We start from the raw sequence: 16,388 nt of genomic DNA, 5'->3' as shown, positions 1-16,388 counted from the left end.
AGTGTCTCTCTTGGGATGTCATAACAGAATGATTTTTGTATGTTTCTGTATGTTATGGATAGGAAGAAAGCTCCATGATTATAGGGGTCTTCACTGCTGCCTTCATCCTTCTTGCTCATGCCCAGAGAACTGGTACTTAGCAGTCACTTAATGAGTGGGTGAATAAACAAACTCATAAACAATACTCCTCCTTGGGTAGTGTTAAGGGCTATGGACATTCTGGAGGACTTTTCCTTCCAGATCAGAATGCCCAGGTCTGCCCTAACCTGGGCAGCAAGGCTGGTCTATGGGGAAAGAGCAAGCAGCTCGTCTAAGCCATGACAAGCACAGGATGCAATAAATTCCTTTGGCCTGAGAAGGTTGTTATTCACAGAAGGGAGAGACTCCCATCTACCTTGTCTGTTTTCACCTCTGAGATTGCACAATTCTTTCCATGAGGAAGTCCTATCAAGTGGCTCTCCACTCAAAAGCCTCGTGGGACTTGACATCTCATTCAGAGTAAAGGTCCTTCCAGGGCCCTCAAGGCCCACAGACCTGCCCCTCCCCACCACTCCCTTCCTAGATCCTTCTCTTCCCCCCACTCCTGGCTCCTGCCAGTCCCATTGAACTCCTTGCCGTTTCAAGAACACGCTGAGCACACTTGCTTGTCAGCATCTCTGGCCTGTGTTGTTGCCCTTGTGTAGGCTCCTCTTCCCTCAGAGCCACACGCTCACATCCTCACTTCCTTTAGGCCGCTGCTCAAATGTCACCACCTTTCCAGCACGTGCAATATAACACAGCAACTGCCTCTGCTCAGGGCACCCACGTCTCCCGCAGCTTGCTTTATCTCCTCCCTAGCACTATCCACTACACATACACACAAACACCTGTGTGCACCTGCATGCTCACACATGCTCATGCCACACTTCTTTGTTTACGCTGTCTCTCACTGAGGAAAACATGAACTTCAAGAAGGCAAAAATTATGTCTGTTTTTTCTTTTCTTTTTACTACTATATCCCTGGTGCCCGGCATGTATGTAGTAGATACTCAAGGATTTAGAGATGTCAATTTAAAAGAGTAAGTGGACCCATCAATTCCACTTCTGGAAATACACCCAAAGAAACCTCAAACACTAGTTCATAAGAATATATGCACCCTTATGTTCACTGCAGCGCTATTTACAGTAGCCAAGATTTGGAGGCAGCCCAAGGGCCCATCAGTAGATGAGTGGACAAAAAAGCTGTGGTACATTTACATAGCGGAATACTACTTGGCCGTAAAAAGGAAAGAAAACTTACCTTTTGTGATAGCATAGATGGACCTGGAGAGTATTATGCTAAGTGAAATAAGCCAGTCAGAGAAAGACAAGTACCGTATGATTTCACTTATATGTGGAATCTAACCAACAAAATAAACTAACAAACATAATAGAAATGGACTCACAGATACAGAACTGACTGACAGTTGTCAGAGGGAGTGGGGTTCAGGGGCTGAATGAAAAAGGTGAAGGGATTAAGTAAAAAAACAAACAAACTCATAGACGCAGACAACAGTATGGCGATTACCAGAGGGAAAGGGGGCTGGGAGAGGGAGAATAGGGTAAAGGGATAAATGGTGATGGAAGGAGACTTGACTTGGGGTGTTGAACACACAATACAGATGGTGTATTATAGAATTGTATACCTGAAACCTATATAATTTTATTAATCAATATCACCACAATAAATACAATAAAATAAAAAAATAAGAGTAAGTGGCAACAACATGGTGGTTCCTAAAAAAGTTACATACAGAATACCCATATGACTCAGAAATTCTACTCCTAGGTATATACCCAAAATAACTGAAAACAGGAACCCAAACTGATACCTATTTGACAGTGGTCATTGGAGCATTACTCACAATAGCCAAAAGAAGGAAACAACTCATATCCAACAAATGAATGGATAAACAAAATGTGGAACATACATAATTATTATTCAGCCTTAAAGAGGAAGGGAAGTCCTAACTGGTTTGGCTCAGTGGATACAGCATTTTCCTGCAGACTGAGGGTCCCAGGTTCAATTCTGGTCAAGGGCATGTACCTTGGTTGTGGGCACATCCCCAGTAGGAGGTGTGCAGGAAGCAGCTGATCAATGTTTCTCTCTCTCATCAATGTTTCTAACTCTCTATCCCTCTCTCTTACTCTCTGTAAAAAAAAATCAATAATATATATATAATTTTTTTTTAAAAAGAGAAGGGAATACTGACACATTCAGCAACATGGATGAACTTTGAAGACATTATGTCAAGTGATAAGCCAATCACAAAAGGACAAATACATCTGATTCCACTTATATAGACTAATTCCAGACGCAGGAAGTAGAACAGTGATTGCGAGGCACCGAGGGGAAGGGAGAGTGGGGAATTATTGTTTAATGGGTACAGTTTGGGATGATGACAAATGTTGGAGAGATGGATGGGGTGAAGGTTGCACAACAATGTGGACATACTTGATGCCACTGAACTATGCACTGAAAAATCAGATGTGATGGCTGCTTCAAAGGCAGAAAGAACGATGTCATCCTGTGATGACAAAGTGACAAGCAAGAGGGAAAGCCTAGAGCTGCACTTTGCCATTCGAAAGCCACTCGTCATGGTGGCTTTCTGAGCATTTGAAATGTGGCTGGTCTGAAGGGGATGAGCTGTAAAAACACAGAATTTCAGAGCCTTGATCATAATAATTATTTTAAAAGGATGGAAAATATCTCAACCATATTTATATTGACTACATGTTGAAATTATAGAATTGTGGATATATTAGGTTAAATAAAATATATGATCCTCCTCGTTCATAGGTTGACACTTAACCACTGAGCCATGCTGGCCAAGCTACTACTAAAATACATTTCACCATTTCTTTGTACTTACTTTTTTAACGTAACCACTAAAATTTTTTTTAAATTACACATGTGGCTTGCATTCTATTTCTATTGGTCAGCACTGGCCTAGAGAGTTACAAATAACATAGCCACTGAACCTCCAGTCACCATCTCTGTCCAGATGTCTGGTTAAAAAAATAAGCCCCCATTGACTGAAGTCTCTGCAGTCAGCTGTCAGTTACTGGCAACGGATTTACCTCCGTTACTTGCCTCAGAGAGGCGAGCGAACCAAGGACTGGGCCCCGTGACCAGCCCTGGACCTGCCCTGTGGTGGGGCTGACCTTAGCCTGGCGCCCCACCCACCTGAGCAGGAGGGAGGCAGATATATGAACACTAAGTGGAAAAATTCCTTGCCATGTAATATACTGATCACCAAGAGGTTTTTTATTATTAAAAAAAAAAAAAAAAAAAAGCCAAACAGAGCAAGAATCTCTGATGATCAGGAAAGAGGGCAGCCAGGGGATTCCTCCCAGTCTGGGAACCAGAACATGAAGCCTTCATGGTTTCCTTTTGCCCTGCCTCATGGCCCACATATATTTGGATAATTTTAGCCAGAGATTCCCGAAGGCCCTGTGCAACCCTGGGTGGGCCAGGAACTACAAGAGGATTTTCTTTTCTTCTCCAAGAAAAAGAGGGCCCAGCCCTCCAGCCTCCCAGGCATACTGGCTTACTTCCCCGTCTCCCTTGTAAACACCACAGTAGCCAGATGCTAGTCAAAACCCAGACAAGGCTGTGGTCATCATCCCACCACAGGAAAAGGATGCTTAGATACGGAAATAAAGGGATTGGCTGGTACTGGCTCACCCAGTACAGCTCCAGAAAGAACTACAGATGTTTTATGTAGGACATACTTTGTACAGCTCTTGAGCTGCAGAGGTCATTCACCCAGTCCCTGAACAGCTTCCCTACTCCAACCCCAGCGCTGGGTGCTGGATGGAGGTATAGGGATAAGCCAGGAATGGTCCCAGTCTTCAGCTTGCTTACAGTGAATGTAAAAGGAACACCTGCCCCACTCCCCCACCCCCCCACTCCCAAAAGCAATACATGAAGGACACTGATCAGTAACATCTGGTAGGATCAGACTCTGGGAACCCAGATTAGGAATGGCATAAAGAAGTGGGGAGTTGAGAGGAGGACAGGAAGGGCTTCCTGGAGAAGGTGGTGATGTTTACTAAACTCAATCATAAAGAGAACAAGTTTGCTAAGCCAGGGCTCTAAACTCCCATTCTTTGATAAAATTTTGAAGAGCAAAGTATACACTTGTATTTGATCCTCTTTTAAAGAACATTCATCTTTCTAACTTCTTGGGATATATTCGTAGGAGTGGGATTACTGGGTCAAATGGGAGTTCCATTTTCAGTTTTTTGAGGAAGCTCCATACTGTTCTCCACAGTGGTTGCACCAGTCTACATTCCCACCAGCTATTTATGGATGATAAAGAACATTATAAACTGAAGAACCAAAAAATATAGAGAGAGACAGTAAAGCAACAGGCAGACTGTCAAATTACAGCGGGGAGGTTGGGGAGATCTGGGGGAGATAAGAGATCAACCGAAGGACTTATATACATGCATATAAGTACAACCAATGGACACAAAACTCTGGGGAGGGAGGGCATCTCTGGGAGGGGGTAGGGGCAATGGTATATGTACAAATATAATAATTTAATTTAAAAAAATTAAAAATAAATAAATAAAGAACATTCATCTTCACTGGTAAACTTTTTTTTTCTGTTGTTGTTCCTCACTCAAGGATATCTTTCCATTTATTTTTTTTTTAGAGCAAGTGAAAGGGAGGGAGAAACACCAATGTGGTTGCCTCCCTCTCGTGCCCCAACCAGGGCCAGGGATCAAACCCACAACCCAGGCACATGCCCTTGACCCAGAATCACACCCAAGACCCTTCAGTCCATGGGCCAACACTCTAACCACTGAGCTACCGGCCAAGTTTACATTAAGTAAACTTCCTAATGAAACCATGTGTGTGTAAGTATTTTTTCAACTACAAAGCGCTATGCAAGTGTTGGGTGTAACAGTAATGAAATTGCTGTGACTGTGATGATCACAGGCTGGCAGATCCCTACCATATTCCTGCTGGACCACTCTTCACGTAGTGGCTCTGTTCAAGGCCACCAGCCAGACTCCAGGACCCCGAGGGTGTCATCCCAATGCCTCGTTGGCAAGGCCAAGGAAATCCAAGTAGCCAACATCCCACACTGGTAGCCCCTTTCATAGGAGGGCTCCCCTTAGCCTTCTCTGGCACTATTGGTGGGAGCGTCCACAGGAAGAGCCCGAGGGGCAGAACTTGGCCATGCCTGTAATACTGTCAGTATCATACTGTCACAGGTATGACGTACCTTTGACTCCGATATTCTCACAAGCTATCTCATAACTATGGTTTCATGACCATACAGAGCATGTATGAGGAAGTATACTGCAGCTCTGTTTAAAGTGGCAATAGACTGTAAGCAAGCTAAGCAGTTAAACAAATTCTGATCTAGCCATAAAATGGGAAACCTTCAAAATAATAAAAGGATGGATTAATGGCCCATGAACTGATACAAAACAATCTCTAACATAAAATTTTGAGTGACCAAAAGCAAGATATACAACTAATATATGTGAAATATCCATTAAAAATAAGGGGAATGCACGCATCCATATGCACATGTGTGCATGTGCACACACACACACACACACACACACGTCCACATAGAGGCTCCCAGGAAAGGCACAGGAAATGGGACACTGGCTGCCTCTCGGGAGGGGACCTGGGGATGACATTTCTTTCTACAGTACACTTTCTCGTATTATTTTTCTATCATTAGCATCATTTCTCTTTTTAATTAGAGGAAACTAATACTTTTTTTCTGAAGAGGACAAAGGAGTCTTTATAATTGTTGTAGTAATAAAATGAACTACAGTGAACCCAGACTAACCACTTCCTATGAAGACAGCCAAATAAAGAGTTGGGTGTTTTGTTTTTTCTCAATTCAGTTTAATATTGTTGAGACTGAATTTACTCAGGTTCAAATATAATATTCAACGCACACATTCACGCACACCCACAGGCTCCATGTGGCGTTGTGGTGACTAGTGTAATCATTAGCACAGCCTGACTGGTAATCTAGGCTTGCCCGTGTCTAAGGCTGCGGTGCCAGGAGTGCGTTGTCAGGTAAGTGGACAAATGCAGAGTTCATCTAAGATTCTTGTTCTACTGGAACAGAATTTCACACCCTGGAGACCATCCTCTGCCCTATTCGCAAGTGTCCATATTAGGTAAAGCCGTGCTTGACGGGGCCCAGCCGGTGCATGGAGCCTGGCTTTGGGGGCTATAGCGGGTGATTTCAGAGGCCTGGAATGTCAGATAGGCTTATCTAGGCCAGAAGATAGCAGACTTCCTCTCCAGCTTCACCCTCCCAACCTCCCACCCAGCTCCCTACCTCCCTCTGGAGCTCAGGAACCACATAATGAGTTGGGCTGCATGCATGACCCAGTCTGGTCTACCCCCCCTCTGAGGAGCCACTGCAGAGGCAAAAATGGGCAAGGGTCAGGTTCAGGCGCAAAAGGTGTGGGGTGACCCTACTGGATGCTCAAAAAATGCAGACATTTCCTTTTCTCAAGTGAGTGAAAGAGTCTCCATGATACAGGTTCGCCCCATTTCTGCTGGTGATAAAAGAGTCCATGACTCATTTCCTGCACGCAGGTTGGTATGGCGATGATATACAAATGGCTTCTACCCTGAATCAGTTAGCTGTAATTAATGAGCCATCTCAGGGAGCCTTGTGGAAAAAACCCTGGATTGGGAATCGGGGCTCATCCTCAATGGTCTCCCAGGTCCTCAGTGTGATTGCAGGATCCAGTCTTCACCACATGGCCCCAGGAGGCCTTTCTCTCTGGTTTCCTCCTGCCACCCACCCATTCTGCTCTCTCTAACTCTCACCTTCTCCCCATTCCCCCCATGTATCTTCATTCCCTTTTCACCAGCAACACTCTACCTAGTCCTAGATTGTATCTCTGCTTTGTGTTCCCTCTAGCTCTCCCCTCAGCGATGCAAGGCAAACTCCTATTTACCTGAATTTATTCAGTTTCAAATATAATATCCAACGCACACATTCATGCACACCCACGTGCTCCATGTGGCATTGTGGTGACTAGTGTAAATAGGCCTCAAATCATACCACCTCTTCCGGGAAACGTTTCTAGATGACCCCAATCACACATACTCCTCCTGTAGAACAGTGTACACATCTCTTTAATAGCACTTAAGATATTAACAATAATAATGGCTAAACATTTACTGATCACTTACTAGTATGTACTAGATGTCAATTCTAAAAACACTTGACAAAGCGAACCTTCTTTAATTTTCACAGTCACTCCATGAAGAAAGTACTTCATTCCACAGAGAATGCTACTGAGGTTCAGAGATTTAAGTTAATTCTCAGGGCCACAGAGATATTAAGTGGCTGATGGGTGCCTAGACAAGTGCCTGACACACAGTAGCTGCTCAATAATTATTCACCTCATAAATGGTTAAGTGAATAATTACAAAAATAATGGCATTTCTGTCTCCAGTATAGAAAGTTCAAGTAAGAACTTCTTATTAATCTTTCACACTATCTCCCCTGTCAAACACCTACTAATGTGCAGGACAAGGGAAATATATAACAAATAAATTAGCAAAAATAAATAAATAAATAAATAAATAAATAAATAAATAAGCAAACCAATAAATAGAGCCCAAGTCCTGTCAATGCTACCCACTAGCTTCAGACAAACACATTTAGCTTGTTGGGCCCAGTTTGTCACCTGTCAAATAGAGTGACTGTATACAGCATTCTCTCAAGTTCCTTCCCTCAAGGTACACTGCCCAGCCAGTATGAGTCAGGGGTTGAGCATCAATCTATGAACCAGGAGGTCACAGTTCGATTCCTGGTCAGGGCACATGCCCAAGTTGCAGGCTCAATCTCCAGTAGGGGGCGTGCAGGAGGCAGCTGATCAATGTTTCTCTGTCATCATTGATTTTTCTCTTTCTCCCTCTTCCTTCTTCTCTTTGAAATCAATAAAAACCACATAGATTTAAAAAGGTAAATATAAAATAAATGAACAGACTCCATGATTTTGTGGTTATGGCAACTTTCATATTAAATTATATCTCGCATTTTCTTTTGGGTATTTTCCCTGGGAACATTACACAATTGGATGTGGCATTTGATCCAGGTACTGCCCTAATACAGAGCCAATAGCAGTCCTTAAAGAATACATTTGGCCTGATCCTTGGTTCATTCCAAGGTTCATATCCAAACAGATCACACCCAGGGAAAGAATGATTAAGTGACTGGCAAAATCCTCATAAATAATAGTTAATAACAAACAATGATCCCAAGTTAGATTAGTCAACCAGCACCTAAGCCACTTTAGTGAACTTTTAGGTCTTTCTTCCTGACCCTGGCACCTGAAGCCTTCTTCTCTAAACAGATTCTGGTCACTGATCTTCCCCCACCATCACCACCAACACACACACACCCACATGCATGCACACCCACATGCATGCACACACACACACACACATGCACATCCACACACATGCACACCCACACACACATGCACATACACACACACACACACACACACTGCTGGCATGAAAGGAGCAGCATAGCTCTTAGCACATAGTAGGGACTGATAAATGCTTATGAAAAGTTAAAACCCAGATCCACTTCAGGTGGGGCTGAAATGTGTCCACTTCAGCGCAAGGTCAGAGTCCTGGCTGAATTTCATTCATTCCCACTCTTTGTATGGCTAATCAGGAGCTTGGCTGTTTGCCTGGGACCTGACACACCTGTGTCGCATGACGAGCCACTTGCATGCTAATGCCCAGCATTTCTTGTTTAGCTAATTAATGCTCTGCATCAAAGGGTACCTAAAGGAGGCATGTGAGCAAGACCGTATCTGTTCAGGTCCGAAGAGCAGGAGGATCGTGCTCTGTGTTTTGCTTGACTCAGAGCAAGGAGTCTAAGTGCCAGGCTCTTAGACCTGAGCACCACCATCCCTGTGAGTCCAGGATGGAAAGGGCCTCTAGTGCAACCGGACTGCAAGTAAACAGTCACTGCGAAGCACACCTGTTGTTTATCTGTCTCTCCCCTCATGTCCTTGAGGACCTGCTCCTCCCTCCCGTCAATCATGCGATGTTTGAAAGGGCTGCCAAAGACAGTAGTCAGGTCCCCTGGCTTTGGCCTCAGTAACTGGCTCAGAGGTGAGCCCATAGGGATCCTTCCCCAGGGCGTTTTTCAATATTGAGCAGGAAGAGAAAGGTTCTAGCCTTCTGTGTCACGGCGCTATAAAGATATGAACGAGAGACTACCAATATAGGAAAAATCTGTCTGCAGGATGGAGGAATGGAGCCAAAGCAAAACACAACATCCAAAGATAGATGGAAGGAGAGGGGTTGGGATAGACTTTGAGTGTCCAGGCCTTCCTGCTTATATGAATGACTGATTTCCCTGTGTACTTTAGGGCAGTTTGAGGTGGGTTTCTGAAATGTGCAGCTGAGGTGGCCTCACATAGTCACATTGTCCTTAGAATTCATTTTCAAATGTATTTCCTACTCTTCATGTAGTTTTTATGAGAAGGGCTATCACACATTTGTGATGTCTTTGTTCCTCCTCCTAAGAAGGGTGTAAAAATTCCTGGGCAAGAATCACTCTTACTCAGCCTCACTCACTGAAGATGCTAGTTCTTCCTCTTTGTAGCACAGGCACCAGTGGTGACCTGTCAACCACTGGATGTGAGGACTCTTCTGTTTCAAGCCATCAAAGCTTGTAAAATAGGGGCTGGCCAGACAGGCCAGGCAACTGGCTAGTCATTTTTAAAAGAAGGACATTTACATGGTGGTCAGCCCTCCATTCCATCCCTCTGCTGGCTGACTCCCTCTGAAGGTCTGTCTTAGGATCTGCAACAGAGCTCCCCAAAAGCTAGAAGGGGCAATGCATTTCCTGATAAAATAAGGTCTCTGAAAACTTTCCTGGAGAACATTGCAGTCCAGCCACCTGACTTCTATGGCACTTTTTTATTTTTTTTCCTCATCTGAGGATGATGTTTTAGAGAGAGGAAAAGAAAGAGAAAAAGAGAAAGTAACATCAATCGGTTGCCTCCGGTACACTCCCTGACTGAGGATCAAACATGTAACCTAGATACATGCCTTGACCAGGAATTGAACTCACAATCTTTGATGTATGGGATGATGCTCCAACCAATTGAGCCACCCAGCCAGGGCTATGGCACCATGTGCAAGTACTGAGAACGGTAATGCTTTTGAAGCTAAAATCTTCCCCTGCCTCTATGTCTGAGGAACTTGCCCAGTGTACTATGAACCACAAAGTTACAACAAGTAGGAAGGGAGATGCTGGGTGGGGCTGGCACCAAGGATACAGGCCCCACTCCTCCCCCCCTCCCTCCTTTCTTTAACACTTCCACCTCCTCTGTATAAGGTTAGAGCTTAGCAGGTTATGGGCAGGGTGGCTAGGGTGCTCTGGGCTGAAGCGATGGGTCTGATGCAATGCTCTTCCCAGGCCCCATACAGCTGTGCCTCCCAGCCTCAGAGGAGCTTGGCAGCTGTCTCCCCAGGGGCAAGGGAAAGCAGCCGTATCCCACGGTGGACTCACAGGCTCCTCATCACCAAAACAAACACACAACAGTCCCGATCGCCATGGAGAGTTCAATCCTCTTGTCTGAGATTGGCACCGACTAGAATTCCAAGGGCTCTGGCTGCGCTATCTCTTGTGAGGTCTAAATACAGCATGCTCACTTTTAACCTAAACATCCAGTCTGGACCAGCGCCCAGGGCGGACAGACCCCAAGGCCCGGCCAGGAAGTCGTGATTCCTGGCTGCCCATGAATCGATGGGTACTGCAGCGCTACCTGAGATGGGATGGGCTGGTCAGCCCCATTCACAGATGTTGTTATGGCCAAACAAGGGGGGAAGCAATCAGCTTGTGGAGGGTTAACCACAATTATGATCCAGAGCGGAGAAACGCATGCTCGGGGGGAGGTGGGGAGGTGGGGAGGTTAGGAAAGAAGAGAAAGAGGGAGGGAGGAAAAGGCAGCCAGGACCAAAGACCTATTTCTTAGCCAGTTAAAGTCAGGGCATCTTTCTCAAATGTTTGCTCCCAGGGGAACACAACTCTCTAATTATGTGTCTCCACTGAATTTGGGGCTTAAGCTCTAGAATCAGACCAAGGTTGCCTCTAATTGTGTGACCTTGAGCTGGATAATTGACTTTTCAGTTTCTATATCTCTAAGATGGCCCAATGGACTACTGTGCGTGTTTGACGAAACCATGTACATTAAGTGGCTAGCACACAGATGTTGCTCCATAAACAGTAGCTACCAGCAGTAGTAATAGAAGTAGGATAATACCAAGCCTGCCTTTATGTTCTCTGCCTTGGAGAGGGCACAAGAAGAGTTGTTAAAGCCACCACGATAAGATGGAAACTCCCAATTAGAATACACGCGGACAAAGAAAACCTGCAACGGAGCAAGGCAATAAAACACACCCACGCCCACACCTGTTGAAAACCTTAGCATGTCCAAATGGCACCAGCTTCCTACCCTCTCGGCAAGTCAGCCCACACGCCCCACCAGGGTAAGAAACGCCCACACTTGGGTTCCCTTACCTTGGTGTTCATACATGACTTCCCGCGCTTATACTCCTTGTGGGATCCACGCTTGTCCAACTTGTGCCACAGGGCTTTGGCCTTCCAGGAGGTCACCTTGGACTTGAGTTTGGAATAAAAGTTCCTGTGGTCCAGGGGGTCTAGGTCCAGGTGTCGCGTGAGGATGTTGAAGGCCTGGAGGGTGCCCTTGCATGTGGAAGCCTGGACAAAGTTCTCAAAAATCTGCCCGGCCTGGGTCTGCTTCTCGTCCTCGTTTTCCCCCATGGTTCAGGAGCCGTGTGGCGCAGTGGTGTGGAGAAGATGGAGGAGGACACCATGAAGGACCCGGAGGAACGTCACACCTGCAAAGGGAGGTGCAGGCAGAGGTGAGCTCTAAGAGTGGGCAGGGATGAGTGCTGGGAGAGCAAATAAAATTCCCTTAAGATACTAACCAATAGTACGTAATATAAAACATAAAAATCCATAGAAAATGTACAGCCATACTGTCTACCCTGGCAATGCTGCCTGCTGGCAACCTCTTCCCACTCCTCTCCCTGGCTGACAAGAACCAGATAGCTCTGAGCTATAGCTGGCTGATGTCAACATTGTTGCCTGGTCAATTTTGCTGTGAGCCAGATGGTTCTAGAAATAGTAACTAGTCAAAGGAAAACAACAACAAAAAGACGGGAAAAGACTCTAGATTTCTCACCAGTAAAATTCTATAATTCTTGCTGCAAATTGGTTGCCAGATTCAATGTCACCTGGCCACACGACATTAGTACACAGCCCCCCAAAACCCAAGCACATGCCTCCCGAGGTCCCATGACCATGTCACCTATTGCTAGACATCAATCTCTAAGTCTCTTTCATTGGTTACCAGGGGACAGGCCTTTCTCCCCTACAGACAACAGCAACGTCTCAAAACTTCTCTCTGATCCTGGTATCCGCTGGGATCACAGCATCGACCTCCATCCGAGAAGGACAGGGAGGCACGTGGGTCCCCTCCTGTGCAGAGAGGCGCCTGTGCTCTGTAAGCCCAAGCCGCGAGCTCTTTGGGACAAGTGCTCAGGCTGACGGAAGGAAAAATGCGATGGGTGTTCATTCACATCACAAAAATAGCTCGCCTGGGTTTTGGCCATCGTCCTTTCTCTCGGTACCACTCTAACCTCAGGCATTTCTTGGGAAAGTCATTTAAGTTTCAAAGGAACAAAAATAAATTAGAGCTGATTTTCCAAAGCACCAGCTATTTTTCTAGGATCCAAAGCGAGGGCAAGGAGACAAGCAGGGAGGAGCAAGGGCCTGCCCAGCTGTTGGGTGGGCTGGAGGGGGCTGTCAATGAGAGGATACAGCACACTGAGCTCCCCCGGAAGGAGGCTTGGCAGGGGGAGGTCAGCAAACACAGAGACAAGGCCCTCAGGCTGGGCGGCTTCCCACTCTCCAGATGGGAACACTATTATGGGTGCATTTGGATTGAAGGCTGGCTTTATAATACTAAAGGCAGAGAGAGGCCAGCGTTTATCCTCTGCCTTAGTCCTTTGCTCACTCACTCAGCAACAATTACCAGTGTCTTAGCAAGAGCCATACATCACCCTAGGACAGGGGTGGGGAACATCCAGCCTGTGGGTTGCAGAAGGCCTAAGAAATCTTTTGGTCTGGCCCTGCCAAGGTGTTAGGGGTGAGTTAATTAAAAGTTTGACCAAATATAGCAGGCTAATTTTTAAATTGGTCATTTTGTATGGCCCGAGAATGATGTCATAAATATCCAAATGGCCCTTGGCAGAAAAAAAGGTTCCCCACCCCTGCCCTATGTGCTGGGAATACAGAGAAGGGGCCTAGTGAGGGAGACAGGCACCTAAAGAGTTGATTACAGCTCTAACCGGTTTGGCTCAGTGGATAGAACGTCAACCTGTGGACTCAAGGGTCCCAGGTTCAATTCTGGTCAGGGGCATGTACCTTGGTTGTGGGCACATCCCCAGCAGGAGGTGTGCAGGAGGCAGCTGCTTGATGTTTCTCTCATCGATGTTTCTAACCCTCTCTCCCTCTCCCTTCCTCTCTGTAAAAAATCAATAATATATATATTTAAAAGAGTTGATTACAAGACGATGGACAAGCCCTTGTAGAATATGAAGAGTGCATGCAAGCCCAGAGCAGAGGAGCCCTGAGAGGGAAATGCCAACATGCTTTCTAGTTTTCACTTCGAAAACATGCAAACACCACACAAAGGTGTGCCTTTGGAAAGAGCCAGGACCGCTATAAGAATGACTTCAAGTTCAACTCGCCAGGCATTCAGGATGTGTGACAAGGGGTGGTGGGGGCGCCCAGACAGATCATGGAGGAGGCTGGCTTCTCCACTGAGCTCTGGGGTGCAGTAGACGAAGCAGTGGCTGAGGTAAGTTTTAGGGAAGATGAGCGGCCAGAGAGTGGACTGGAGAAGGAGGCAGGGAAGTGGCTGCTCAACTGATGGGAGGAAGGCAGGGGAGAGCGAGGAGACAGCTCACCCGTGAGTCCTGTGTGGCAGCCTGGCTAAGCTCCACCTGCAGGGAGCAGCTTGCTGGGGACAGACATGCTCTCCAGACACCAGTCTCCCAGATACTGACAGGTGAGGGGATAAAAGCAATTGAATAGGAGCCCACCTTTTTTTCCCCAAGAGCGCTCCTGCTCTATGCTTGCACCTTGCTTGGCTGAAGGGAGACCAGCACGTTCCCTGACCCAGGCCTCGCCAAGTTCCACTCCTCAGCCGGCCCTCCATCCTCCCTGAGAACGTACCTGGCTGCTCTGGTCCCTGCAGCTCAACAAATCCAACAGACTTGGAAAGCTGGCTCTGAGCATGCCTGGCACTGGTACGATGTTTTGTCCCTCACAGATGCTCTCCCAGCTTCTTTATTGTCCGAGATGCTCACTTTGGCATCGCTCACATAAACGCTGCCTCCTACTGTGTTTCAACTTTTCCCCCGTCCAACACTTGCCACCCAGAGAGCATAAACAGAGAGCAAGGCTCGTTTGCTTTACAGAGAGTATTAATATCCTTAGTCTTTATCTTTGGAACCACTTCTCTGCCTGGCACTGAACAAAAAATGCAGCCGCTGACTGGCAAACAGAAAAGGACTTGGGTCCTGCAGTCCTTTCTGAGGATGGGTGGCTGGTGCAGAGGAAGCCCCATCCCCAAGTCCAAAGCTCAGCCTGGCCCCTCACTACCCACATGGCCTCACCCAAGCCACAAAAGTTCTGAGCCTCGGTGGCTTCTGTTGTAAGAGACAGGTGACAGCTGCACCTTGCAGGGCAGCTGGGAAGGGTGGATACACGAGTGACAGCAGAGCCTGGCTCCGGGAGACACTCGGTAGATGTGGAAATGTGTGCTGTAACCAGGACATGGGGCGAGTTTGCATCAGGGAACTCGCCAGTTTGAAAAATGGCTCTGTAAATCAGTTGTGCAGGTTGCCAGCTCTGCCTCATCTAAAATGGTGAAGTGTGTAGAGGTATCGAGCCAGACCAGACTGCCAGAGAATCATTTACAAACTGGAAGAACCTGTCTCCTCCCAACCCCCTGCGGCCTCCTCTCCTCCCCACAAAAGAATAATGAACAGCTTAATCGCAGGCCTCCAGTAGAAAGAGCCAAAGGTGGTGCTGAGGGCTCTGGGTGGGCGTGGGAGCTCGAGGAACCAGCTCTAATCTAGAGTGAGATAAGGGAGGTGGAGGGAGAAGGGCCAGACAGCAGAAGATAAGCGCTGCCTTGGACCATACCCCACAGCCCGTACCAGGCTCAGACCTGCCTCCCTAATTTCAAGGGTCTAGCCTCAACCTTTAAAACCAGTTAAGTCCAAGACCCTAACAATGACTAATACCTTTGTGGGTAGGCTTCTCACAGAAGAACAGAGGAATATTTAAGAGTCTGGCAAACTCGGGTGTGGATCTGGTAATATGTTCTTGCTAGTCATGTGACCAGAGGCGTGTTATCTAATCTATCTCAGCCCGTGTTCTTGTGTGTAAAGTGGGGATAACACTCACTCTCTCACAGGGCTGTAAGGGTTACATTAGACCATGTATTCTAATGTATTAGATGTATTCAGCACCTGCTAGCTACATGATAACCAGCACTCATTATTATTCTTCAAGTGGCCCCAACCTTATCAAACCAAAATAAAGAGAAAAAGGAACACAATTTGTAACCCCTGGGACTAGCTTCCAAGGTTGAGGAATTATATACTTAAAAATGTTTGCCCTAGTTGGTATGGCTCAGTGGATAGAGGGTCAGCCTGCAGACTGAAGAGTCCCAGGTTTGATTCCAGTCAAAGGCACATGCCAGGGTTGCAGACTCCATCCCCAGTAGAGGGGCAGGGGGGAAGGGGGGCGCTTGTAAGAGGTGGCTGATCAATGATTCTTTCTCATCAATGATATTTCTATCTCTCTCCTTCTCCCTTCCTCTCTGAAACAAATTCCTCTCTCTACAAGTTCAGGCTGTGGGCTTTCAATTCAGTTCAAATCTACTTCCTATCTGTGTCTCCTTGGACACCCAACTCAACTTCTGGGTTGTAAGTTCCCCAAATATACAGCGGGGAAACACAGACCAGGAAGTCTGGGTAACACCTGAAAACATCCCTGGTGTGAGGTGGTTATATTAATGAAATAGAAAGGCTGACTCTGAAGGGTTCTGGGAGTCTGTATCTGAGCTTCAAGCCTTTTCTTCCAGAAAATGGAGTGCCATATTTTTGGTGGCTAACCCTCTCCTTCCCCAAAAGGAGAAGGTCAAGGATGAATTAAACCAGAGGATCCTGGGAAATAGCTCTTGTTTAAAATCTTTTTTTGTCAACCACCCCCCAGCTGTTGCCTTTTTGG

General features: G+C 46.4%; 1 protein-coding gene across 9 annotated transcripts in view; it reads right to left on the bottom strand.

Moving 5' to 3' along the window:
• Window positions 1-16,388, bottom strand: part of MICAL2 (microtubule associated monooxygenase, calponin and LIM domain containing 2) — a 196,734-nt gene that overhangs the window by 135,668 nt on the left and 44,678 nt on the right. For all 9 annotated transcript variants that reach the window (XR_014795853.1, XM_084893499.1, XM_084893500.1 and 6 more), the window contains exon 3: window positions 11,577-11,917. Coding sequence is in view for 8 of the 9 variants with exons in the window: in XM_084893499.1 (XP_084749625.1) it covers window positions 11,577-11,840 (264 nt within the window). In the remaining variant the exon portion in view is untranslated. The remainder of the gene's footprint in view (window positions 1-11,576; window positions 11,918-16,388) is intronic.

This window comes from Pipistrellus hanaki, assembly GCF_964339955.1.
Source record: "Pipistrellus hanaki genome assembly, chromosome: 9".
Classification (NCBI taxonomy): domain Eukaryota; kingdom Metazoa; phylum Chordata; class Mammalia; order Chiroptera; family Vespertilionidae; genus Pipistrellus; species Pipistrellus hanaki.
The sequence above is the reverse complement of the archived record's forward strand: the minus strand, read 5'-3'. Positions and strand labels throughout refer to the sequence as shown.